Source organism: Antechinus flavipes, chromosome 5 (assembly GCF_016432865.1).
Source record: "Antechinus flavipes isolate AdamAnt ecotype Samford, QLD, Australia chromosome 5, AdamAnt_v2, whole genome shotgun sequence".
NCBI lineage: Eukaryota > Metazoa > Chordata > Mammalia > Dasyuromorphia > Dasyuridae > Antechinus > Antechinus flavipes.
The window spans coordinates 67791793-67817397 of record NC_067402.1 but is presented as its reverse complement, the minus strand read 5'-3'; the positions used below and the strand labels follow the sequence as shown (position 1 = coordinate 67817397).

Genomic DNA, 25605 nt, shown 5'->3' with positions numbered 1-25605 from the left:
TAATCATTGCTCCTTATTCTAGAAGACTATATTGAGAGAATGTTTTAAGTGAATTCAAGTCAATCAGAGAATGGGGAGCAAAAGAAAGCATGATAATGGAAATTGCTATAATCATGATCAGAGTAGAATCCCTTCTGGACAAGCCTCCCTAATCTTGTCCACAAACACATACAGCTTGCAAAGTCCACTTCTTCTCATATAGAACACACAAATCTACAGTATGAAGGTGAGATGGTGTCTCTATTGTCTCAATGTATTAAAACCTGTTGTGCATCCATATGAAGTAATTCTTTGTCAGATGTACCTATATCTGTTTGCATGAATTTATGCCATGGTCTTGAATCCGTAATTTACCTAAGCAAGGGATTCTGTGTCACAACTAAAAGTAATTATTGATTCTGATCTATGTTATGTTGTAATATCTAGAATGGATTTTAGGTCATCCATATGAGGCTTTTCCTATATTTGAATTGTGCAGTCACCTGTTTCTATTCAGAAATGCAGAATTGTTTGGGAGTCCCCCTTGTTCCAACTTGATATGCCTTAAAACTACTGGTCACGTTGAACAAAAAATGATGTCCCATATTGATCTCAAGTTGGGTTGTATTCCTTGAGAAAGGCAAAACTACCTTTGTTGCAGGAATCCAGAAATCCAAATGTGAACAAGTGTCAATCCTATCCAAGAATATAATTTATGTATCAAAGGTAGAGAATAATAATTCCAGATTATTAACAAATTTTCATCAAGGAGATAGGGAACCATATAAAAACTCTTCCTCTACCTTCAACTACACTAAATACATGTCAACAATATGGTCAGAGAATGAGTTCCAATCGGATATATAGTTAGGATCTGGTTAGACTATAAACTAGATTTATCATAAAATTGGGCTAATTAATGCATTCAGAAATAGTAAATGTAGACGACTCTCTTCAGTTCCCATATAATGACTTAGTTATGCTATACCATTCAACCAAATCCCAGCCCACTGAAAAAAGGGAGAATTATTCAGCAGACAATGTCTTAAGTGATTTAAAGAACTACATATAGTGTTCAGAGAGCAATTATCTTTATCAATCAACAATTTATTCTATTCAACTCACTTTCAATCTAAGATTACCAGTACATACCTCACAAACATACTCCTTCAAACCTATTGCAACTCAAAAAGGATTACCTCTAAATTATTCTGGCTTTAGAAACCAAGTTCTTTGGGCTGCCTTAAGGACATTCCCTGCAGAATCTCAAGTCACAGTCTCCATCATGAGAAGGTCAAGATTGAAATATAAAGAACTCCATCTCAAGGTGCTATTTAGATAAAATGAAACTTAAGATTTAAGAGGGGAAAAAAGAACAATTATCTCTTGCATGCTACTATTCAATTAGGTCTAAGTGAGGTTTAGAAGATACAGAATTGATAACCTGTACATCAGCTTAATTACGTAATTGAACTATCCAGTGTCTAAAATGAAGTTTAACAGCACAGCTGCTTATTGATTCTAGTGTTCAGAAATATTAAATTGAAATGACTGAAAAGTAATTTCAAGGGGACCTATCGTTGAAGGAGTATACAGACAATTCAAAAGAACTGTAGTTTCCTGCTATCAGTGTGGACAAGGATAAGACACTGTATCGCACTAGTAAGATACTTCCCTGTCACAAATGAAGCTTTAACTGGAAAACTTCCTTCTCCCAGACTGTTTTGCTCTTTTCTGAATTGGTTAATTTATAGAAGCAAACACAAGGCCAAGATGTGAGGAAGGATAATGTATGTTCCCCATGTATATAGTATACTTGAAGCTGCATAATCAACAGTTTCTGTGGTTTAAAATATATCAAGATAAAAAGAGTAATGAATCAGGACTTCAGTCCTTAAAACAAATCCTCCACTTCTGGTGTTATACATACCTGGAGGTTATGATCTCTCTTTCTCTATGCACACACACACACACACACACACACACACACACACAGGAATATAGATAATTACTTTGTGAATCCATAAAAACATCTCTATTAATTTACTAAATGCCCTAAGAATTTCATTTCTGTCTTGTTAAGTTGTAAAATTATAGAACAAATAGTTTATGCTAAAATAGGTTTTAAGGTTCAATTCAAACCAATCTAGCTTGTTGGACAAAATTCCAGGCATAAAATAGAATATTATTGAGCTAAACCACCATTCCCTAGTCCAGAAGGTCTTGAAACACTGAATTCATGGACCTCAGAAAAATTGTAGGACTGCACAATCCAAATAATCTCCAATATTCAAACACACAAAACCCAGTCATCTTTTACTCCTTACCTCCTTCATATTATGGTTGGGTTTTACTCACTCCAGAGGTGAATATAACTTAAGTATCAAGGGTAAAGAATAGTGATCTCAGATATTATCAAATTTTCATCAGGGAGATAGAAAGCTATACAAAAATTCTTTCTCTGCCTCAGTGACACTAAACACACCTCAACAATGTGGTCAGAGAAGGCATTTTAGTCGATTATATAATTAAGATCTGGTTAGACTAAAAACTGGATTTATCATGAAGTTGGGCTAAGTAATGCATTCAGAAATAGTAAATGAAGATGACTCTACTCAACTCCCATATGATAGTTTGGTTGTGCTACACTAGTCAATCAAATCCCAGCACCACTGAGAAAAGGGAGGCAGGAAGTGTACAGGTTTTATTCAGAAGTAGTACACTATTCTACCTAACCTCTGGTGGCCAATCACAGGTCTGTTCACTCTGCAAAAGGGAGAGAGATAATAGCTGCCTGAGACTTCAATGACACTTTTAATATCTATAAAGGCTTTGCTATCTTCAAGTGGCAGACTGAATCATACCAAAGTCTGAAGATCAGTTTTATGTCCTGGATAGGTATGAGAATACCTTCATGAATATGACTCTCTTTGGTAATGTCACCAAAGAAAAAGATGCTCCTTTTTGGTGAAAGGGGGGAGGATATTATTTAGTAAATTTAAAATATTAATCATGACCAAAAGATCCACGAACAGAATGACACAAAAGGCCAGGCAAGACTTGCCTCCCAATGAAAACTAATGCAAAACCATTCATTATAATGCAGAACAGCAGTTCTCTGAATGTTAACACCCTGCTAGGCTATATCATACAAGACAACAGGTAAACATCTGTTTCAGTCTCAATTTCACTTGATAACTCCAAGAATAGTTTGCTTCCCCGACACATACTCAGGAGAAGCAGTATTACTTGATTCCTGATTTCTCATCAATTTATGAGCTAACCCAGCATGAGTCCTAGTCTCTCAGTAAACTTCAGGGTGAACTACACCAGCAACTGAGACATCAAACAGCATTAATATTTTTTATGCTATACAGGGTCAAATGGCTAACCCAGGATTTCCAGCTTCCCTACATGGACCTGGAAGTCTAGAGGTCAAAGCCAGAGATTCTCACAACCAGTACCAATAACATGTTATCTCTAGGTTATTGGGAAGAAACAAGGTCATTTGTTTAAGGCCACAAGTATTAGAAAGTGTTTGATGATATATTCTTAATATCGAAATACTTATTATTTTAAATAAATTGTTCCTGTGCTAATTATTCCAAAAGGTATTATATTTGTTAACAACTTTTTTGAGAAGTTGACAGTGAGTGGGAATAAAATAAGCCAAAAGAGTAATTTGAATTCATATTTCAAGTCAAAGCTAAAACTAATGGGAGGGCAATGCATCTGGAATACTATAGCTCCAAAATCCAGTCATACCCCTGTTACACACAAGGTTGCAGTGGAGATCAGAATCTAACAAATGAGGAAAGCCACCTGTGAAGAACCTTCGATCCTGTCTACTGCCAAAAAAAGTATTGCAATTTCCAAAGAAGAATTGATATTGTTTCCTTGCTAAAAAAGGTTGAAGTTATGAGTGAAGAAAGCCATGGAAAGAGGAAACACTATGTCTTTTATAATGAGACAAAATTTTAGTTTCACTAGAGAGAGCCCAGGAGGTTAGCAAGAGAAAAAGTAGTTCAGCTAATTATAAAACTAGGGCAAAAAGTATGTTTTCTCACCCTATACCCAGGAGCAAGGAGACAAGAGGAGAGAAAACTCTCATATTGTATCCCAAACTGGAATCACTTTTTATTAACTTTTCCACAAAGAAAAATCAGAAGAGGTTAAGCTCCAAGACTAAAACAATCCTGGAAGCTTCTAAATGAAATCCTCACATCCAATAAAGTCAGAAAATTTCCCCTTATGTCTTTTCTAAATTACAAAGAAGGGAATATATGCAGCATTTTACGTATCATAGTAGGCTTTCTCAGAAAGCCTCTGTATAAAGATGCTAACAGGTCAAGTACTTAGTTAAGAGGCTGCAACGATGAGTCCACTGGTTCCCTAAAAAAATAAACTATTTCTAGGAGAAGATCAATCCCAAGCTAAAGTGTGAAATACACCACCAAAAAGGAACAAGCTATGAATTCCGGAACGGTGAAGCACATTAAAACAGACAAGGTTTAATGTCTACTCGAACAATATTTGAGAGGCTGCTGGGGCATCTACAGAGAATGCAGAGCACCTGGATCAGAATTTTGCAAAAAGGCTCACTCAGAAGAAAACATACCGTTTCCCCAGATGACTAGTATAAGCACTGCATGAATCCATAGAAATGAATGCCAAACCTGAATAATACATATTGCCCTACTTTTACTGCTATTACAATTGAACAGTATAGGACTCCATCTAACTTGCATGAAATGATGACAGCTTCCCAAGGAGCTTTCTCTGATTATGAAGAAAGGAACGTCACTACCATTGATGAAATCAGGATGGAATATGGTAGGATCAAGAAATGGCAACTGACCTGATCAAAAACTGCATTCACTCACCACTTCATAGTCTCCAGAAGCCCAGTAATCAAGATTTTTTACTCCCAAAATTAGGGCTTTGAATATAGGGATTAATTACTTATATATCACTGATATCTGTTATTAATAGCCCTGAAAACAGGAACAATATTCAAGCCACTGATGATAAATCTGACTCTAAACAAAAAGAATCTCTTTGAGAAGGAATATGTGAATGCTTTTATCTTCTTGAAGATCACCTTCATGCTTAAGCAGCACCAAACAGCTGTAGATTAAGAGGTCTAGCCACAAAAGCCCTAGTTTCCCTGAAGGAACAGGAGGAAAGACTACTGGAAATCTAAGCTGTCCCCCAAATTATACTGAACACCTGGCCATCTGTTACTACATAAAATGCTTCCAAACTATGTTTTGCAATAAACTAATGGTAAATCTCTGGTTTAGTTATCTGTTATCAGCAACTAATAGAAGTTCTTCTAGGTTTCACAAGGCCCAAGAGTCATTGGAAGATTAGCTCACCTAAACACCCTGCTCCCTTGCTTCTCTTTGTTTCTTATCATTTGATTGCTCCATACCACTACTATCTTTTTAACAAAGACAGTCAATTTTGTTTTCTTTGTTTTACTGTATTGTTAAGTACAGATGTTCGAGTAATTATATATTTCTAGCAAACTGAAAACTGAAGTGCAGAGAGTTTCTGTGCACACTGCATTCAAAGACAAGCAAATGCTTACCATGATCTAATCTGTAATTTGTGATATCATTTAGCTGACATTTATACAACACTCTGAACAATAACATTAAGTATATATTTACTTAATATTTTTAAAGTTTGCAAAACATTTTGCATACATCATCTAATTTGATCCTCACAACAACCCTGTGAGGTAGGTTGCTATTATTATTCCCATTTTGCAGAAGAGAAAACTAATGTTCAGAGGCTGACTTAACCTATGATAACTCAGCTATTAAGAGTCTGAGGTAGGATCCAAACCCAGTTCTTTCTTCTTAACTCAAACTTCAATACTTTAACCCCTTTGTCACACTGCCCTTGAATGAAAAGCAAACAGTCTTCATATTATTTAATGCCTTGATGATCAAAGACAAAGCTATTACTTTGTTTCTAATTAGCATCAGATAAAAAAAGAAGTCAACATATTAAACCACAATAAACACAGCTTCTAAAGAATACATATTTGGGACAGCTAGGTGGTACAATGGATAGAGCACCAACCCTGAAGTCAGGAGGACCTGAATTCAAATCTGACCTCAAATACTTAACACTTCCTAGCTGTGTGACCCTGGGCAAGTCACATAATCCCAGCAGCCTAAAAAACACACACACACACACAAAAAACAAAAAAACACATTAAAATGAAAAACCTGAATTTCTAGGAATGTTTCATACTTTTCCTTTCTTAGGAATAGGAGCACACATTCTTCACGCAAGAAAACATAGGTAACTCCTGGTATCTTTCAAACCCATTGAGTAAGCAAAGTTCCACTTTGTCCACTCCAGAGCTTAGCTTTTTTCAGAACCAATAGGTCATACCACGTACTTTAAAAATTCCTTCCTGTATCCCCACAGCTCTATTTGCCATTAAATGTATTTGCTATGACGGTAAAGAATGTGTAATTAAAGAGTAGTATCAGGAATAAGGTGCTCCATAGCTCTGGGCAGGGATTGTTGCTTGGAAGCCTACAATGTTAGAATCAAATGCTAAATTCATTATAAAGATGTCTATCTGAAAATTCTATGATCCTAGCAAGCAGGAAATGAAAACTAGATAACTGCTTACTTAGATATTGGATAACAGGATAACTGGAAAACTGGATAACTTTGCTGTACTTTCAAAGTGGAAGCCAGCCTTTCCTAACTGAATTTTTAGAATTAGCAGTCCATGAAATTAAAACAGCATTAAGTGACCTGGTCACTGGCAGAATTCATTATCTTTAAATAGGCACACAAATTTGCACACTTTAAAGAAATAGGGATGACTGCCTTGCATTGGCTTCTTTTCCATTGTTTACTTTTCTATTTGTTTCACATTATTTCACTGGTATGAACAATTCCAAAGTTATTTAACATTCAAAGAGTAAGTGTTAAAATATACTTAAGTCCATGGAGGATGAGTTTTTTGGATTACTGATTTGGAATGATGTGAGTATCCTTCAATCATTATAACTGCTACTAGGGTGGCACAAGATCTCTTAAAGTCAACACTTTCAAGGCAATTAACAAACATATGATACCTAAAGGCTCCACTTATAGCTTACATCCAAAATACTTGGGAACCTGGAATTTTCATGTCAAGAAGAAAAAGCAAATGGATCATAGGGCAAAGCTAAGGACACTCTAGAAAATGGAAGCAAAAGAAAGCCTAACTCTTCCTTTATTTAAAGTGTCAAGCAAAGCACAGTTTATACAATGTGTATGTATGTGTGTGTATATATATATATATGTGTGTGTGTGTGTATGTGTGTGTGTATATGTTATTACCATTGCACACCTACTTTTATCAGATGGGATGAAAAAGTATAGATGATCCATTTACTAATTTGGCCATGATCAAAGTTAGGTCTCAATGCAGACACATTGTTAAATAAATGCAGAGAAGTTGGAAGTTATGTCCATTTAAATGAATTTCTTTTTCACAAGTATATTCTAAATCCTCTAAAATTTGATCCATTAGAGCAAGGATATTCCATGCCAAATTTTGCCTTAGTGTCTAAAAGGAATTGACATATTTTATCAAGATTTCTTGTTAAGCATCTCAGTTTTAAACAGGATCACAAAAATCTCTAAGAGACACCCCATCATATTGTACAAAATCAACAGAGTTGTTGTCCATCTGAGTAAGTAACTTGCTCCTTAGGCAATACACTACAAAGGCCATCTTATCCTGGTCAATGGGGAATCTCATGAAAAAAAAAGATCTAGAAACAATTTGCTATTGTAACAGTAACCCTAAGAAGTTCTCACCTACCTGGCAAAAAAAAAAAAAGAATTGGAGACATTCCAAGTATTTTCTGAGGATAGGATCATTGCTTCCAAGTGCGATCTAAAAGGTTTTACAGCATTGTTCATTCTTCAGATCTGAGACAACTTTTATCACAGTTCCACAATCTTTGGACTTTTAACTATCCAGCAGGTTAAAGTATTGCAAGTATTTCTGCCAGGACAACTACAAGCTATCCATTTATAAAACCACACAATACCTGGTACAGAGTTTATAGGGACCAGTGTTTAGGCATCCCAGTGAGGATAAGGATAATCTCTGCCTAGTTCTAAAGAGGCAATGTAGATTATAAACAAGCACAAACTGAAAAGATTATGCCAGGGTGATAGGAGAATGTCTACTGATTGCCAAGATCGAAAGGCTGAGAAAAATGGAAATAATGATAAGCATGCAAAACCATTCTGAGCTATTGTCTGTAAAAGATTAAGAAGCAAAAAATTCAAAGGATACCAGGCAATTGTCTGACTCAATTTGATTCCCCAAAGTCTTTTACTGTGGTTGCTTGTATTGCTCACCTTCTACCAGCACTTGCCAATATAGTATTAAAGTGGGCCCCACCAAGCCTCACCCAGATTCAACTTTGCACCTCTGACACAAAAAACCTACAATTTCCAAGTCAATAGAATACCCATTTTTCATTATGCAGTCTCTAAGCTCCTCCACTATCCCCTTCTATTTTAAGCTTTAATAGAACAAATTTTGCCCATCTAAGAACATTTCCCTCAAATATAATGTTGTTCCTATGGAACTAATTATTTTTTTGAAATATTGTTTGTCTTCAAGTCAATTTATAGTGGAACCAATTAATGACACTGAACAAGACATGCTTGTCCATGCCATGAGGCACCATGGGATATGAACTAAGATGATCCCACATTCCTGCACAAATAGAATTTTAATTCTTAGAAAAGGTAGACAGCTGATAGATTATAGAAACCATCTAAGCACACCAGGACTACATGATTATTGGCCATTCTAATCTTAAAAGCAGTATAGTGTAGTAAAAAAAAAAAAAAAAAAAAAAGAGCAGAGAATTTAGTTTTAGAAGGTCTGGATTCAAGTTCTACTTCTGCCATTTACTAGCGATGTAACCTTGGGCAAGTTATATAAAGGTTCTGAGTCTGAATATCATCTGTTATCCTGCCTATCTGACAGATTTACTGAAATCAACCAAGATAGTAAATATAAAAGTCCTCTTTAAACAGGAAAGGGCTATTTACTTAGTTTTGTCATTGTTTTAAAATCTTGAAGATTTGTCTAGACAATGAAAAGGAGCACATTATTTTGGGTAATGAAAAAAAAAGTCTTTTCTTTGCAAAGAAAACTTTCTTCTCAAAAGAAAGTTGTAAATTATCTGACTGAAGAATTCTTAATATTTTTCCAAAAGGACATTTTTTAATTCACTCAAGTTTTATGATTATTTTTAGATAGAAGAGGGATATAATGCAACAAACAGAAGACAGAGAGAAGTGAAGCATAGATTTCGGCCGTGAATCCTTACAAGCCACAGACAAGGCAGCAGTCAAGGACCATACTCCTTTCTCACAGAGAATTTTTGCAAGTCATAAAAAGAGAGGTAAACCATGTAAGGCAAATTTCAAGTTCAAGTGGTAAGATTATAATTAACCTATCAAGAATCACTGACCTAACTAAGAACTGTGAAACCCAAGGAAATTATCTTTTATTTTGGAAGATTGTTGCTGAATGTCCTGGAAGAGGACACTTCTTATCACACTGCGGGATAAAGTACAGACCTAAAAATTTGTAAACAACCAATGGAGAGAGAAGTAAAATGGTGGAACCTGAGGGTCAGTCTCTGAAAGACAGCTGGCAGGTAAAAAGAAGATACTGAAAGACATAATCATCTAGTCAACCAGAAAATCTTGTCAAGGGGCAGCACAGAAGATCTTGATAGATATAATATTCCTGAAGGATTACCTGGGTAACCAACCAGTGGATCTTGGATATATCAGTCCAACCGCCTATATCTGAGTGACTTTAGAAACAGAGATTATTAAATTCTAATTATAGAAAATGACAGTTTCACCGGGACATCTTTTTGCCAGAATTAGCACTCTCAAGTTTTCCAGCAAGACTGGTATTCCAAGTGTTCTAGGTGAGGGCTCATTCTGTTTATAAACATGGACTCCAAAAGAAAACCTTTGCCATTATTACTCAATGCCTTGGCAACAGAGATTATATATACATACAAGTGGTTTTTCTCCTCCATCTGGAATTGGTATTTTCTTCTCTACTGGCAGTTCTTCTGTGACATCAAGTCCATAAGTTTTTTCTAAAGAAGAAGAAATCTGCCAAACAAAAACAATAAAATAACATGATTACAAACTTTTAATATCAATTAAAATATACCTACTACAAACATATAACTAACCAAGATGGTTAATTAATTAACCATTATCTATTCTATTCTAGTGCCACATAGTTAATTCTCTCTAATCACATATTTCATATTTAATGTAATCATTTGAGTTTACTAAAAGATATTCATTTCAGCTTAGTCTATTTCATTACCTCCAAACCATTGATCCTCAAACACTTTCAGATTTTGTATCTATCAAGCAAGAAAGCAAGAATTTATTAAGTTCCTACTGTTACAAGAATACAAAAACAAAACTGAAACTGTTCCTGCCCTCAAGTAGTTTAGAATTTTATTCCCAGGTAAAATGTATCTGTATTCTACCTACGATTCTGAAGGAGGTTGCCAAATGAACCAAGGTTTTTTAAATTCATGAAAAAATAGGACAGGATCTCTGAAAAACAAGAGCTAATAAGACATACTCAGAAATAAAAGCCTAAAACTATAATTATTTTAAAGAGTTTCTTACCTCCTTAAGACGTTTAGTAACTTGCTTGACAATTTGCTCATCATCTAGAATATTCTCTGCATTTTCAGATGGAATAGCAATGGCATGCTTTAGTATTGATTCTGCTACAGGTGGAGGAGCAAGGATCATTGATTCATTTTCAAGGTTACTTTTTATGCTACTTTTTTTCCTTGTTTTATACATTCCTGATGAAAAAGATGAAGCTTTTTTAGAAATTGAATCTGAATTTTCTATGCCTAGAGCAAAAGTTGCAGTTTTACGTTTTGATGACTTCATTTTGGTTTTTTTTTTGTTTTTTTATCTTCCAAAGTTTAGATGGTAGGTTCCTGTTCTTCCTATGAAAAGATTAAAATAATAAGAGAAAAGTATTTTTAACTACTAAGAAAGTTATCCTTTTCTTAATGCAATATTAAAAATTATAATTTTAATGCAGTGACTCCAATTTTCTCAATATCTTAATTATTTACTCAGTGTAAATTAAGCAGCTCTAAATTAACTTTTTCAGAACAACGGGATACATATTAGTAATGAATCATAAGCTCAGCAAAAGTGCCTAATCTACCTTAAGAAATTGTATTAAGTATCAGTAGAATATAATTTAATATTAGTTTTTTATATGTGCAATTTGTATGTGCATCTTCTAGAGTTGAGGAGAAGAAAGAGGAGATAAAATGATTCCAGATTAACAAACACCTAAAGCACATTACATATACCTGTATGAATTTTGCATAATAAATAGCTAGCATTTATATAGTACCTATTAAATGCCAGCCACTGTACTAAGTGCTTTACAAATATCTCACTGGACCTTTACAACAACCCCCGGAGATAGGTGCTCCACTTTCTTGAAGAAACTGAGGCAAAGAGAGGTTAATTGACTTGCTCAGAGTCAACTAGTTAGAAAGTATTTGAGGCTGAATTTGAATTGAGTCTTCCTAACTACAGGCCAAGCATTCTATGCACTGCCCATAGCCATATGTGTGTATCTATGTAAATGCATATATTGCATTATACAAAACTGATGCAAGGTCAAAGTTTACCATTTCAAATTTTTTCAGCACTCCTTTCGCTATCTGAGAAGCATGAAACTGTACCAATTAGCAAGAAGATAAAAGGGTATCCTTTCTCAACCAAATGCTAAAGCTAAGGAAGTCAATTACTATACTAGCTAACCTATATATACTAGAAAAAAAAGAAAAATAAAATTTTTAGAAGTTCTTCAAAAGGAGCTACTGAGACATAAATCATAATCATAAAATAAATAATGCAGCCATATGCCAATGTGTTATATGTAATATATTTAGTATAATATACCATAATACAGATATGACATGTTTCCCCCTGTTCATGCAAAAAAAAGCTACAACCAAACAAAATATACGTCAAAGAATATCAGAGTTGGAAGACACATTAGCAAGAGTGTGCTGATAACTATTAACAAGTGACTCTGCAAAAAAAAAAAAAAAAAGTATTCATGACATACTTAAATTTAATCTGCATTATTAATATTTTTCCATCATGAGTATAAATAATAGAAAAAACAACAAATCAAGTTCTGATTTGTAGCTTACTATTATCTGATAAGTACTGGGTTCAGCACAGCCCAGAAGAAAGCCATTTAATCCAAATAATTAAGATTTTCCTTTACAACACCATTAATAAGTGGCCAATCGGCCTTTGTCATGAGTCCTTTCAAGTTCCTCACAAGCTATTTCCTTTCCACTTTTGAAAAGTTATCATAGTTAGGAAGTCTAAGTCAAAATTTGCCTTTCTGAAACTTCTACTTGGTTTAATTCTATGCCCTTAAAAAGGGGAAGGGACTACATATCTAATTCTAAATCTCTAGTTTCTTCAACTGATATGTGTATGACATTACAATGATTCTCAAAATATTTACATTAAATTAGAGGTTCTTAATTAGGGGAGTCTGTAAACTTTTAAAAATATTTTGCTAATTGTTTTTCAATGTAATATTTTATATATATACAAACTGAAAGAAATCACAGGAATTACAAAGCAAAAGTTTAAAATTCAATCCTTCTTCATAACCTTATATATTTAAATTTAGTCATTTTTTTTCTGAGTAGGTGCATAGCCTTTTTTCTACTGCCAAGGGGTCCATGCCACAAAAAAAGATTAAGAACATATGTAATGAATTAATACTTTATGGTTTTTACCCTATGAGGAAGTAGAAGTATTATGATCTGCTTAATACAGATAGAAAAACTGAGGCTCAGAAATGCGTCTTGTTCACACTGTAAAACTCTCTAGAAAATTTAAGATTAATTAGGAATAGATTATATACTGGAGAGAGAATTTAGAAGGGAGAATATGAAGGAAAAAGAAAAAATACATATTAACAACCAAGAAGTGCTCACTTAAGCAGGGGTTCATTCTAAATTATCTATAAAGTAAAATTTCAGGGGGTATAAGATGACTCTAGACAAAAATTGCCCAGAAAAATAAAGTCATTTAGCAATGCAAATTTGCCTACATGATCAATCCATGGTAAACACACTTAAATGAATGGGTAAACTACAAAGTAACACCACAAAAGATTAAATCCAATATAAACTAATTCAATTTAATGAACAGTATTGTACTGTTGACACAGAAAGTTTTAAATACTGAATTCATCACTTTTCAACTAGATAATACTTTCTACCTTTTTTTTTTTTTTTTGGCTGAGGCAACTGGGGCTAAGTGACTTGCCCAGGGTCACACAGGTAGGAAGTATTAAGTGTCTGAGGTCAGATTTGAATTCAGGTCCTCCTGACTTCAGGACAGGTGCTCTATCTACTGTACCACCTAGATACCCCCTACATTTTCAATATATCTATAAACACAAAGATAAAGAAAAATGGCTGAAAGTACATATAAGACAATAAAATCTTATTCATCAATGGGCAAAGTTGATGAAGTGTTATCATAGAATCCTCCAAAGCAAGTGAAATACAAGATACAATACAAGTAATTAGTATAAGACAATCCCCAAAAAAATCTTCAAATGTATAAACAACAAAAGAATTCAAGCAAGAATGAGTTCAAAAATCAATGAAAAGAAATGGAACTAGAATTAAAATATACTAAGAATGATCAGGAAGAAGTTATGAAAATAATGAGTAATATAAAGAATTAAATAGAAAATCTGAAAAGACATGCAGAAGTGATGTGATGAAATCCTTAGAAATGTTATAGCAACAATCCATAAGTTATTGCTATAACTTCAAGGATGTTTTATCATCTAAAAGTCTGGGAGGCCATCTCTCATCTGACTCAGAAAAGAGCACTTTTTAGTTTCATGAAAGAAGAATGGGGATTGTTGTTAGTCCCCATTACCAAGCTTCCCACAGTCACGTTGACCCCAATCCCATGATGTCATTTACCCTGTTTTGTTCTTTTGTTCTGTACTCCCCAACTTCACTTCTCACAGTTTTTTCTATAAATTTACCTGTATGCTCCTTGTTCTTTGCTATCTTCCTCTCTTAGAATTTAGCCTGCTTTAATTGGCATTACAATTACAATAAAACTTTATCTCAATTTAGAAATTAGCAAAGCTGGGGCAGCTACGGGGTGCAGTAGATAGAACATCAGCCCTGAAGTCAGGAGGACCTGAGTTCAAATTTGACCTCAGACACTTAATACTTCCTAGCTGTGTGATCCCGGGCAAGTCACTTAATTCCAATTGTCTCCACAAAAAGAAAAGAAAAAAGAAATTAGCAAAGCTTTCAGATTCCTTTGGTATACCCATGACACCTATCTGAAACCCTTGTAAATTCTAGGGATCCACTTTTACCCTGAATCCTAACATAAGCAACAAACAACAACAACAACAACAACAAAAAATTATAGATAATACAAAAAAAAAATTAGGGAAAATAGATCAAATACTGAATTAGAAAATAGGTAGGTAAAAGTAATAGTTCCGAAGGAAGGAAAGATCCAGAAATCTAAGAATTACTTGAATCCCAGAAATTTAAAAAAAGAAAAATATCTGAGGGCTACATTATAAGAAATCATTAAAAAAAAAAAACTACATTATAAGAAATCATTAAAAAAAAAACTTTTACAGAGTTATCAAAAACAAATGATATACAAATAGAAAGAATTCACAGAAATCTCACAAGAAAAACATATGAGTAAATACTCTTCTAAATGCATTATAGTTAAATTCTACAAAAATAAGACCACTATCAGACAAGTTGCTAGAAAAAAATAAAAGCTATAATCTGATAATGGGCATAAGTCAGAATTATACAAGTTTTTAAAGTAAGATCAGAAACCAGTGAAGAAACTGCAACAGCTATTTTAAAAATAAACTTAAATCACAATACTAGGATAAGAATATAGCAAAACATTATGTTGTTTGAAGATAAAGATACAGAAATTTGCAAAATACTGTGACTTTGAAAAAGTCACAAAAATAGGCAATTCAAAGAAATTTCTGAAACCCCATCAGACCTAGAGCCAAAAAGCAAACTATTTAAATTTATATTTATCAAAGTAAGATATATTAGTTGGCAAATATGAAAAAAACATGGGTTTTTTGGGTCATGAATATAGTGAAGCCTGCAGATCCCTTTGTTTAATGCTTTTAAAGGAATAAAATACATATGATTACAAAATAAATCAATGATACTGAAATACATATTTTTCCCCATCCAAGTTCAAGGATTCCCTTAAATCTTATGCCAAGTAACCCTGCTTTTAAGAGTATTATTTTAGATACTGGCTAAACCAATATGCAGACGTGTTGATCAGATAAACAACAACAAAAAAAAAAAAAAAAAAAAAAAAAGATGGCAGACAAGAAAATGTAATTCCAAATTGACAGTAAAGAAAAAAAGACATCTGATCAAAGAGTTCAGTAGTCTTCTGAATTAAGTGATTAGAAGACAAATTCCCAAATTAGCTGTAAAGTAGGACTAACATGTAAGTGTTAGATTTATAGTCAGGACATGGTTGGTTAGAAATTCTCCAGATACAGAAGATCAAGGAAAGCCAGAGTTCTGATTCCAGGTAACAGAAATGTCTGGTGAAGATAATCACAGTTTTATGAACTGTGTAGTTTACATTCTTAGTTTTACTAATGAGAATATAGCTATGATTTAGCAAAATAAGTATTTTAACAAATCTTAATGGAATGAAAATTGGGCATTATATGGTTCTAACTGAATATAATTGGTTCTATTTCATCAACTAGGGGAATCAATGGCTCTTTCAATGGGTTGGACTGTACTAAATGTTGGTCATGAAAAGACAAAAATTAAAATCCCTGCCTCAAAGGAGCTTATATTCTAACCTATACATATACATATATAGAGAATTCCAACACTAACCCAGGAGTCAGTAATAGCAGCAAAATCAAATTATCACTATGCACCTATAGATCTGGCATTATTACATCAATACATTGATCAGACTACTTCAAGAACAAGTGGTTATAATTGTCAGGAAGCTAAAATGGGGAATTTAAATTTGTGTAAAAATTCTATAGGGTGTCAAGTAAAGAGTTTGACAGCCCATTTTTGACACAGACTAAAATTCACATAGGCTCATGATGAAACTTTCTGGGGAAATAGGTATAACACCAAGAATGCCAGAAATAGAAAATGGTGGGATATGATGGGGAAGAAAGTTATTATAATATATGATGTAACATTTCCTAAAGGGAATTGCCTAAGATGAGATGAAGATGATTGATACAGACTACTTTTTGCTTGGAGGCTAACCTGATAAATAAGGTAACACTAAAACTCTTCCTCTGATTAAGGAAAATTATCCTTTATAACAAAGTGGATCAAACAGGCTCTCAGGCAATAAACTTTGGACTAGGAAAAATAGGCAACTATACATACCAAAAGAATAGGAATAGGCATTTTGGTGGTAAACGCCTGAACAGAACTGTTTGAGATGGACTATGAAGTGTTTTGGTGGCCAAACCTAAAGAGGAATTGTGAAGATTGAATATTTTCCTTTAGAACGCTTATAATGGGCAGGAATGGATGAGTTGTTACTGGAAGGAAAAAAACACCAGTGAGAATATGGAGTTGTGTATTTACAAAGAGTACAGATGGAATTAGAAATAGACCAAATCCACAAGTGTCTCTGAGCTCTTGAGCAGACCAAAGGCCTATTTTAGGAATGATCCCTCCCTCAACCCCCCCCCCAAAAAAAAAAAAAAAAAAAAACTAGTCTGTTTCTTTGTACTCAAACCCTTTTTGTTGTCATATCACTCTACCAATGACACCAAAGGAAAGGAAGATGTTGACTGTTTTGAGCAATGATTCTCTTCTACTGGTCAAAGTTCCCTTATCTTCAAGTTGAGGCAACATAATGTAATTCAGATGTAATATAAATGCTGTTATTTATCAGTCATAAGAGTTCTTAAGGGCACTGAGAGTTAAGAGAACTGTTTATGGCCATATAGCTAATATGTGATGAGAGGGGGAAATCATCAATGATGTATGTATCTGATAAGAATTGAAAATAAAAATAAAAAGATATGGGGAAAGGATTGGCTTTAATTCTTTTATTCCTAGTTCCCATTAACAATGATGCCCTGCCATGGACCCACACTTAACACCATATACCAAGATAAGATCAAAATGGGTCCATGATTTAGACATAAAGAGATTATAAATATTAATTTATATTACCACTCATATGAAAGAGTGTTCCAAATCACTATTAATCAGAGAAATGCAAATTAAGACAACTCTGAGATACCACTACACACCTGTCAGATTGGCTAAGATGACAGGAAAAAATAATGATGAATGTTGGAGGGGAGGCGGGAAAACTGGGACACTGATGCATTGTTAGTGGAATTGTAAACACATCCAGCCATTCTGGAGAGCAATCTGGAATTATGCCCAAAAAGTTATCAAACTGTGCATACCCTTTGATCCAGCAGTGCTACTATTGGGCTTATATCCCAAAGAAATACTAAAGAAGGGAAAGGGACCTGTATGTGCCAAAATGTTTGTGGCAACCCTGTTTGAAGTGGCTAGAAACTGGAAATTGATGGATGCCCATCAATTGGAGAATGGTTGGTTAAATTGTGGTATATGAATGTTATTGAATATCATTGTTCTGTAAGGAATGACCAGCAGGATGAATACAGGGAGGCTTGGAGAGACTTACATGAACTGATGCTAAGTGAAATGAGCAGAATCAGGAGATCATTATATTCTTCAACAAGGATACTGTATGAAGATGTATTCTAATGGAAGCGGATTTCTTTGACAAAGAGACCTAACTCAGTTTTAATTGATCAATGATAGACAGAAGCAGCTACACCCAAAGAAAGAACACTGGGAAATGAATGTAAACTATTTGCATTTTTGTTTTTCTTCCCGGGTTATTTTTACCTTCTGAATCCAATTCTCCCTGTGCAAGAAGAGAACTGTTCAGTTCTGCATACATATATTGTATCTAGGATATACTGCAACATATTTAACATATATAGGACTGCTTGCCATTTAGGGGAGGGGATGGCAGGAGGGAGGGGGGAAATCATAACAGAAGTGAATACAAGGGATAATGTTGTAAAATAATTACCCTGGCATGGGTTCTGTCAATAAAAAGTTATTATAAAATAAATTTAAAAAAAAAAAGGTGCCCTGCCCTTATGAATGTTATGCCACAGTTCTCTTTAACTGTCCTGACTCAGTTTCCCTGCACTAGTTTCCCTTGTCTCAGTTTCCTTAACTGTTCTGTCTCAATCCCCTAAGTTGTAAACCCTTCCCCTCCCCCCCCGGCCCATTAAGACTAAGGACTATTTGCTCTAAGGTTAGCAAGATAAACAAGAGAGTAGACCTCTTGATTCTTTTCTGTCCTCAAGAATTTACAATATCCCTCTAAAATATTCCAAGATACCTCACTGATATCTTTATTTCTGTGTATTTAGACATCCTGTCTCTGGGTTTTTAGGATTGATGGCCTCCCCCATCCTGACAGAAGTTTTCCCACACTTTTTACCCCTTCCTTTGTTTAGAGAAAAGGTATTTAAGAAGTTGGGGTTCTCCCATTCAGGACTGGAGGCTGGATGCTGGTTGCTGGATGCTGGATTCTTTCAGATGACAGTCTCCTCCAGCCCTGGGACCAACACAGATTCCTTGGTCCCTGTACACTTATCTCTGTCTGACTGGATAATTCAAGACAAGAGTCCTGTCCAGTCAATTATGCTCTCCAATTAATAAAATTTTTAAAACTCTATAATCTCTCTCCTGCCTCAGTTTCTCTGGCATTACATTTTGGAGGTCCCATTGAGATAATAGAAATTGAGAACTGGATTAGAGATTAGAGATCTCTCAGTTTCCATCTAAGCCTGAGAAGGCTCAGGATCTGAATTTATTCCTTGGGAAAAGATCAGCACTCTGGATACCTCCAGAGCCTCTGGGGAAAAGGAAGCAGTTCTTCAGCCTCAGTCATGCCTAAAGTGGACAACGAAATCATTTCGGCATTTGGGAGAGTAAGTCTGTCTGGGTACGTTTTGGGGCACCATCTGGTTCTAGTTCTGATTATTCTGGTTCTGGTTATTCTGGTTCTGTTCTGGTCTGTTGCTAGCAATCTGTGGTCTGAGAATAATTCCGACAGGTTTAAAAGTTCTGAGACAGGTATTTTCTGGGATGCTGGAAAATATCCTCTGGGTATGTGTTATATGTTTGTTTAATGTTGGAACTGTGTAGTCTGTGTAATGTGTTCTATGTTCTGTGTAATTTGTCTGTCTGTTTTGTTGTTAGTTGGAAAAATTTTTAAGAACAACGTTGCAACTTGCTTAGTAAAATGGAGCTCCAAGTGTGTCTGTGTGTGTGTCTGTGTTAAAAATTAGCAAGCTTGTAAAAGATAAGAATTTAGCCTCTGTGTTGCAGGCTAGAAAATATCAAGAAGTTTGAAAAATCTTTCTCTCTCCCTCTATCTTTGGCTGACTGTAACAGTCTTGTGAGAAAAAGGGAAAGAAGGGAAGAAATTTTAAAAAAAATAGATTGAAAGGGGATTTGAAAGTTTGGAAAGTTAAAAAAAAAAAAAAAATATATATATATATATATAAAAGCAATGTGCTAATGTTTAAAGAAAAGAAGTTTGAATGGAATATCTAGGCATTCTCTGTGAAGATAGAGAAAAAAGCACTAAACGGGCTTGGAAGTTCATAGAAGCCCCTTTGGATTCTGGAAGGGAAAAAGAATTCAAGGTAAAACAAACTTCTGGAAAAAGCCCCTAGTCTGTTTTGCTGATGTAAAAGTTTTGTTAAGTTTTAAGAACAATGATTAAGAAATTTGGGAATTGGTTATTTGAAAATTGCTTATAATTTTAAACTTTTAACCTGATGTACTAATTTGTAAGTAAGGAAAAGCCTGCTAGAGTAAAGAGCAATAAAATTCAAGCTTAGCCTGGCCTGGGCAATAAAAAGCTCTGGAGATAAGATGCTAATAGCTGTTAGAAGAAATGTGGCAGAAAAGAAAAGAAAAATACTTTTAAAAACAGCTGTATTTAATTTGATTCAGTTTGTTACCTTCTGAAATATTTTGAGTTATTTGTTAACATAAGTTTTACTTTAAATCCAGCTCTGCTAGATATGTGTGGGTTTTGTGGAGTTTTGAGTTATTCACTATATAGCGTGAATCTTAGGAGGTTTTTGAAGGAAAAAGGGAGAAAGAGAAAGTTGGAAATGGGTGGATTTGGGAAGAAACCTGATGTTGGGAAACTGATGGGCTAAATCTTGAAAAGGATCCCCATGTAGGAAAGAGTGGGGAACCTGAGGGAAGTTCCCCCCCTTCCCCAGGGGGCAGGAGTGGGGGAAGGGTGGCCACGTGGAATCCTCTCCACCCCTCTAAGTGTGTTCCTGCCTTTTTTTCTTACCTGATTACAGACAGTGCAACAAACTGTGATTTAAAGGAACATGCTTACTTTCAGATTAATTGATTGAATATTTGTTTTTTTGATAAATGTTTTCTTGGTTGAGGAATATGGTCATAAATGTGATCCATACTTTGTTAGGAATATTTCTAAAAGTTTAATTGCTATTTAAAAAAAAAAAACTTGAATTCTTTTATGTGGAATTGCGTCTTTTGTATAAGTTTAAATTGATTGTATTGGGTCATCCTGAGGTTATTGAAGGGGCCTCTGAAAATAATATTTTTGTCCTTTTGAAAATTTTTCCATTATGGACAATATGCAATTTGGGATGTTGTTCTATGTATTGGGTATTTTAAAAGCAAAATGATTTATATGTATAATGTTCACTTATGTAACATCTACCTAGATATGATAATTGTTCTAAGTTGTGAACTTTTGAGAAAAATTTCTTTCTGTTATTACTACAAGGTTATGATAAATCTTTGTTTAAGATTTATCAGAAATTTGATTAATGGAATTTGTTATTGGGGGTAAAATTTCTTGGGCTTAGAGTTAATGCTATTTGGGAGTTTTAAAGCTCCACCCTCTGATAGGTAGTGGGACATGTGTGATTGGAATAAAACTGAGTTAAAGCTATTTTATCCTGTATGTGATGTTATGTTATAGTTATGTTCCTGCATTTTTCCTTCTATAACTAATCTCTATGATCAGAGCAATGGTCAATAGAACTGTTAATGCAATTCAATTATGTCATGCCTTGCTATTTTCAGTCTGGTTATATGTAATCATTGTATTCTAAATGATTGGGCAACTAAATATTTACCTGGTCATCTGTCTGTTACTGTATATTTGTGTTTCGTTTCTTTAAGGTTTCTACATAATAAGAGGACAATTAATAATGTTCTGTAAGACTGCAGCCCTTTGCCTGGCTTGTAAAGCAAACTCATCTCTTCGCATAGGAAACAATTTATTTTGGCCTCCTCATATTTTGCAACAGTCTGGTGAACAGTCTATCTGAGACTGATCTAATCTTTGTTAGATTCGTGTTTTTGTTCTAGATTTTGGTCAAATTACAGATATTGGCTTGCTTTTGGGACCTGGATCAGCTTTGATCAGCTTTGAATGTCAGCATGGCATATCCACTCCCTGCAAGGAATGAGAGCCTCCTATCACTTCACAGCCTGGAGCAGCAGTTTTTTAAAATGAGACCATGGACTGGACCCTACATCGAATGTACTTTGGACTGATATGAGGGACTTTGGGAGTGGTTGATGACTGACTGTTAAACCTTGCTGTGTGTTTAAGTTTGGGATGGGATTTGTTAAAACTGTGTAATTATTGCTGTTATGTTTGAGGGCTTTTTAGGAAATGCTACTGTACTAGTCTGTTATGTATAGGGCTTTTGATTCACTCTTGGGGTTTATATGGGGAATGGTCACTTGATAATTCCTTTCCGTGAGGAAAAAAAAAGGGGAGGAAGAGAGAGAACATTGGGGAAACTGGTGTATTTTTTTTTTCAAATACCTGAAAGAATGGGAACCCCTAGCTCCTATTCACTTTGCCTTAGGCATTTCTGCCCCATCCCCTATCTCACTAGTTCAGTTTGAATTTGGATGCTTTAGCTTTAGAATCCCTTATTTTGTTAAAATTGCCATAGCAGACTCAGTTTTTGGGATTATTTTTTTAGAAAAGTTTTAGAAATCAGACACCTGTCCTGGGACTGACATTCTCTCTGATCTGGTTTTTTTTTTTTTTTCCATTCCTGTAACCCCACTTCATTAATTACTACTTCAGAAGTTCAAAGGACCTTGAAGTTTGGCATAAGGCACCTAAAAAGTTTGGAGTTTGCCTGCCTTGATGGTCTAACTGTGCATAATCTGCAATCTGATCCTTTCTGCAGTCCTGTTTGTTCCTCTGGGCAGGGACAGGTGAAGGTACTCCAAGCCTTACCCTTCTCCCCTGGAGTGGGTTGCCCCTTTGAATGAGCCCTTGGGCCCTGCTGCTAGTTAAGTGCACAAATGACCACAGAATTGTAGAGGACCTAACATGCTTGCAACAAGGGAGCTTTTGTACAGCTGTTAACTCTGGGGTTATCAAGGAGAAACTTGCTCTTGCCAAATGAATCCTTACATTTTTCTAGTTTTATTTTGGGTTGGTCAAAATTATGGGTCAAAGACCTCCTGGGTATCTAGAGGAAGGTGCTAATATTCAAAAGTTTGAAATTTAAGAGAGAGAGTGTGCGTTATGCCACAGTTCTCTTTAACTGTCCTGACTCAGTTTCCCTGCACTAGTTTCCCTTGTCTCAGTTTCCTTAACTGTTCTGTCTCAATCCCCTAAGTTGTAAACTCCCTCAGTCTGGCCCATTAAGATTAAGGACTATTTGCTCTAAGGTTATAAATTGTTAGCAAAATAAACAAGAGAGTAGACCTCCTGACTCTTTTCTGTCCTCAAGAATTTACAATATCCCTCTAAAATATTCCAAGATACCTCACTGATATCTTTATTTCTCCATCTTGACAGAAGTTTTCCCGTGTTTCTTACCCCTTCCTTTGTTTAGAGAAAAGGTATTTAAGAAGCTGGGGTTCTCCCATTCAGGGCTGGAGGCTGGATGCTGGACCCTGGATTCTTTCAGATGACAGTCTCCTCCAGCCCTGGGACCAACACGGATTCCTTGGTCCCAATATACTTATCTCTGTCTGACTGGATAATTTGAGACAAGAGTCCTGTCCAGTCAATTATGCTCTCCAATTAATAAAATTTTAAAAACTCTCTCTCTCCTGCCTCAGTTTCTCTGGCCTTACAGACTGGCTTTAATCCTTTTATTCCTAGTTCCCATTAACAATGATGCCCTGCCCTTATGAGTTGGATAGGGATGCTCAGCTTCAAAGTTCAGTCAAAGTTAAGGGGAAATGGAATATTTTATCCCATTATCTCCCCATTTGGGGGTAGAGGCTGAGATTGGGGACACCAATAAAAAGAAAAGGAGAAAAGGAAGGAAGAGGTGAAAGAAGGGGAGGGTGGGAAGGGGAAAAGGGAGGAGAGAGGGAGGAAGAAAGGGAAAAGGAGAATGGAGAGAAGAAAAAAAAAAGAGGGTGAGGAGAGAGGAAGGTATGAATTGGAAGACAGAGGGAGGTAGAGGAGAGTGGGAAAAGGGAAGGAGAGAGAAGGAAAAGAGCGGAGGAGGGAGCAGAAAAGGAACGGGTAAGAGAGAGAAGGAAAAGCAGGGCGGCCCGGGGACAACGGCCGCCCAGGGACTCTCCTCCAGGCCGGCAGTCCCCGACACCTCTAGGTTTCTATCTGTTCGAAGAGATTTGACCCAAATACCAGAATACCAGCAGGGCGTCTGATGGACAAGACGCTGGAAGAAGCTGGATTTCAGGGGACGAGGCTCATCCGAGGTGTCAGGTTTCGGGGCCTATCTAGCCCGTTTGGGCGGGCTTCCCGCAGCCCTCCATGCCTGGGCCCGGGCCCGCCCTCCAGCAGTCATCTGGGTTGACAAGGGCAGGCAACAACGGCTCCCAGCGCTCTGCGCGCATGCGTGCCACGGCCTAAGGCACTCCTTAGTCAATCGCTGCGGGGGAGGGGGGAAGGAAAAAGTAGGCGGATCTCACGCCGGAGGTGGGGGATGGGGCTCACGCCTCTATTCGCGTAGTTCGCGACTGGCGCTGGGGCAGATTGCACCTCTGGCCTCCAATGGAGGCGGCGGAGGTATTTCCTATCCGTTAGCTTGTTAGAGGGTGGTGGGGCAACAATGGGCCTCCGCCCTTCCAGCGGTTTGGGCCATCTTGGCCTACAACTTTTGGACCCACACCCGCAAGTCGTGATAGAAATGATGAGGGTGTGAAGGAAGTCAGAGAATCCCGGAAGAATCCCGCCGCTGGAACGCCCCCTACAGGAAATCTGGAATTACTGGGCGGGAACCGCTCTTTTCCTTGTCCCGCCCCCACCAGCTTTCCATTCCTAAAGCTCTGGGGCGAACGTGAACCTCTCCTCAAAAAATCCTTACGAAACTTCCAACGACTCCTAAAGCTAGGGCTTCGAACACAGAGCCCGTGAATCCTTGGGGAGGAGCGGGGACGCGTGGGAGAGGGGAGAAGGAGGAGGGAGAGGAAAAGAGGGGGGAGGGTTTTTTTTAATGGCAGTTACTTTGCAGCATATTTGGTGCCCCTATGTATTTTATGCATTTAAAAAAAATAATTCTGACAAGGGGTCCACAGCCTTCACCAGACGGAAAGTTTAGGGACCCTTGTTCCAAAATAAAGTCAATTGTTTAGTCTGAATTATAGTTCCCACCTGCTTTTCTAATTTTATTTCATGTTCTGGCTCTCCATGAACTCCAGTTTTAATCTTAAATCGAACTGGCCTGGTGGCCATTCCTTGTAAACGACAAGCTGTCTTCTACCTCCATGGCTCTATGTGGGTGGTCCTCCATGGCTGGAATATGCTCTGCTCATGCTTACCCTCCGCAGAAGGCCTTTCTTCATCTCTGCTCCCATCGCTGCCTTTTAAAATGCCTTTGGTCCTACTTACTGATCGTCATCTGGAAAAAATGAGCTGGAGAAGGAAACCACTCCGGCGTCTTTGCCAAGAGAATCCCAAATGGGGTCATGAAGAGTTGGACTTGATTGAAACAAATCAACAAGGCAGGTTGTACATCTAATATCATCGTCATCATCTCATAGTCATCACCATCATCACCAAAATCTCATCATCATCTTTAGTCTTTACAATAACCCTTTAAGGTGTGTCAGTTAATTTGCATGTGTTATCTTATTTGATTCTCACAACAACTGGATGAAGCTGGTAATAATAGCTCTTACCTCCCAAAGATATCATGAAGATTAAATGATACATTTGTAAAGTGCTTGACAAACCTTAAAATACTAAAGAAATACCAGCTATTGTTCTTTGAGTGATTTTTCAATCTCATCTGACTTTTCATGACCCCGTTTGAGGTTTTCTTGTCAAATATACTAGAGTAGTTTGCCATCTCCTTCTCCAATTCGTTTTACAGATGAGGAACTGAGGCAAATAGTGAGG

The 25605-nt window shown here is 36.1% G+C and overlaps 1 protein-coding gene and 1 long non-coding RNA gene across 5 annotated transcripts in view; one reads left to right on the top strand and one right to left on the bottom strand.

Annotated features, from left to right (window-relative positions):
- LOC127564321 (uncharacterized) overlaps positions 1–10044 on the top strand; it is a 131787-nt gene extending 121743 nt beyond the window's left edge. Inside the window, exon 3 of the long non-coding RNA XR_007954232.1 lies at positions 9286–10044. This is a non-coding gene — a long non-coding RNA (uncharacterized LOC127564321). The remainder of the gene's footprint in view (positions 1–9285) is intronic.
- CCDC7 (coiled-coil domain containing 7) overlaps positions 1–24097 on the bottom strand; it is a 152807-nt gene extending 128710 nt beyond the window's left edge. For 2 of the 4 annotated variants that reach the window (XM_052000780.1, XM_052000779.1), the window contains exons 1-3: positions 23890–24097; positions 10705–11039; positions 10069–10167 (exon numbers count right to left, since the gene is read on the bottom strand). In XM_052000780.1, the coding sequence (XP_051856740.1) occupies positions 10069–10167; positions 10705–10980 (375 nt within the window). In that variant the 5' untranslated portion in view covers positions 10981–11039; positions 23890–24097. Of the gene's footprint in view, positions 1–10068; positions 10168–10704; positions 11040–23889 lie in introns of those variants that run through there. The other 2 variants (XM_052000781.1, XM_052000784.1) reach the window with 2 other exon arrangements.
- Positions 24098–25605: the final 1508 nt, after the last annotated feature.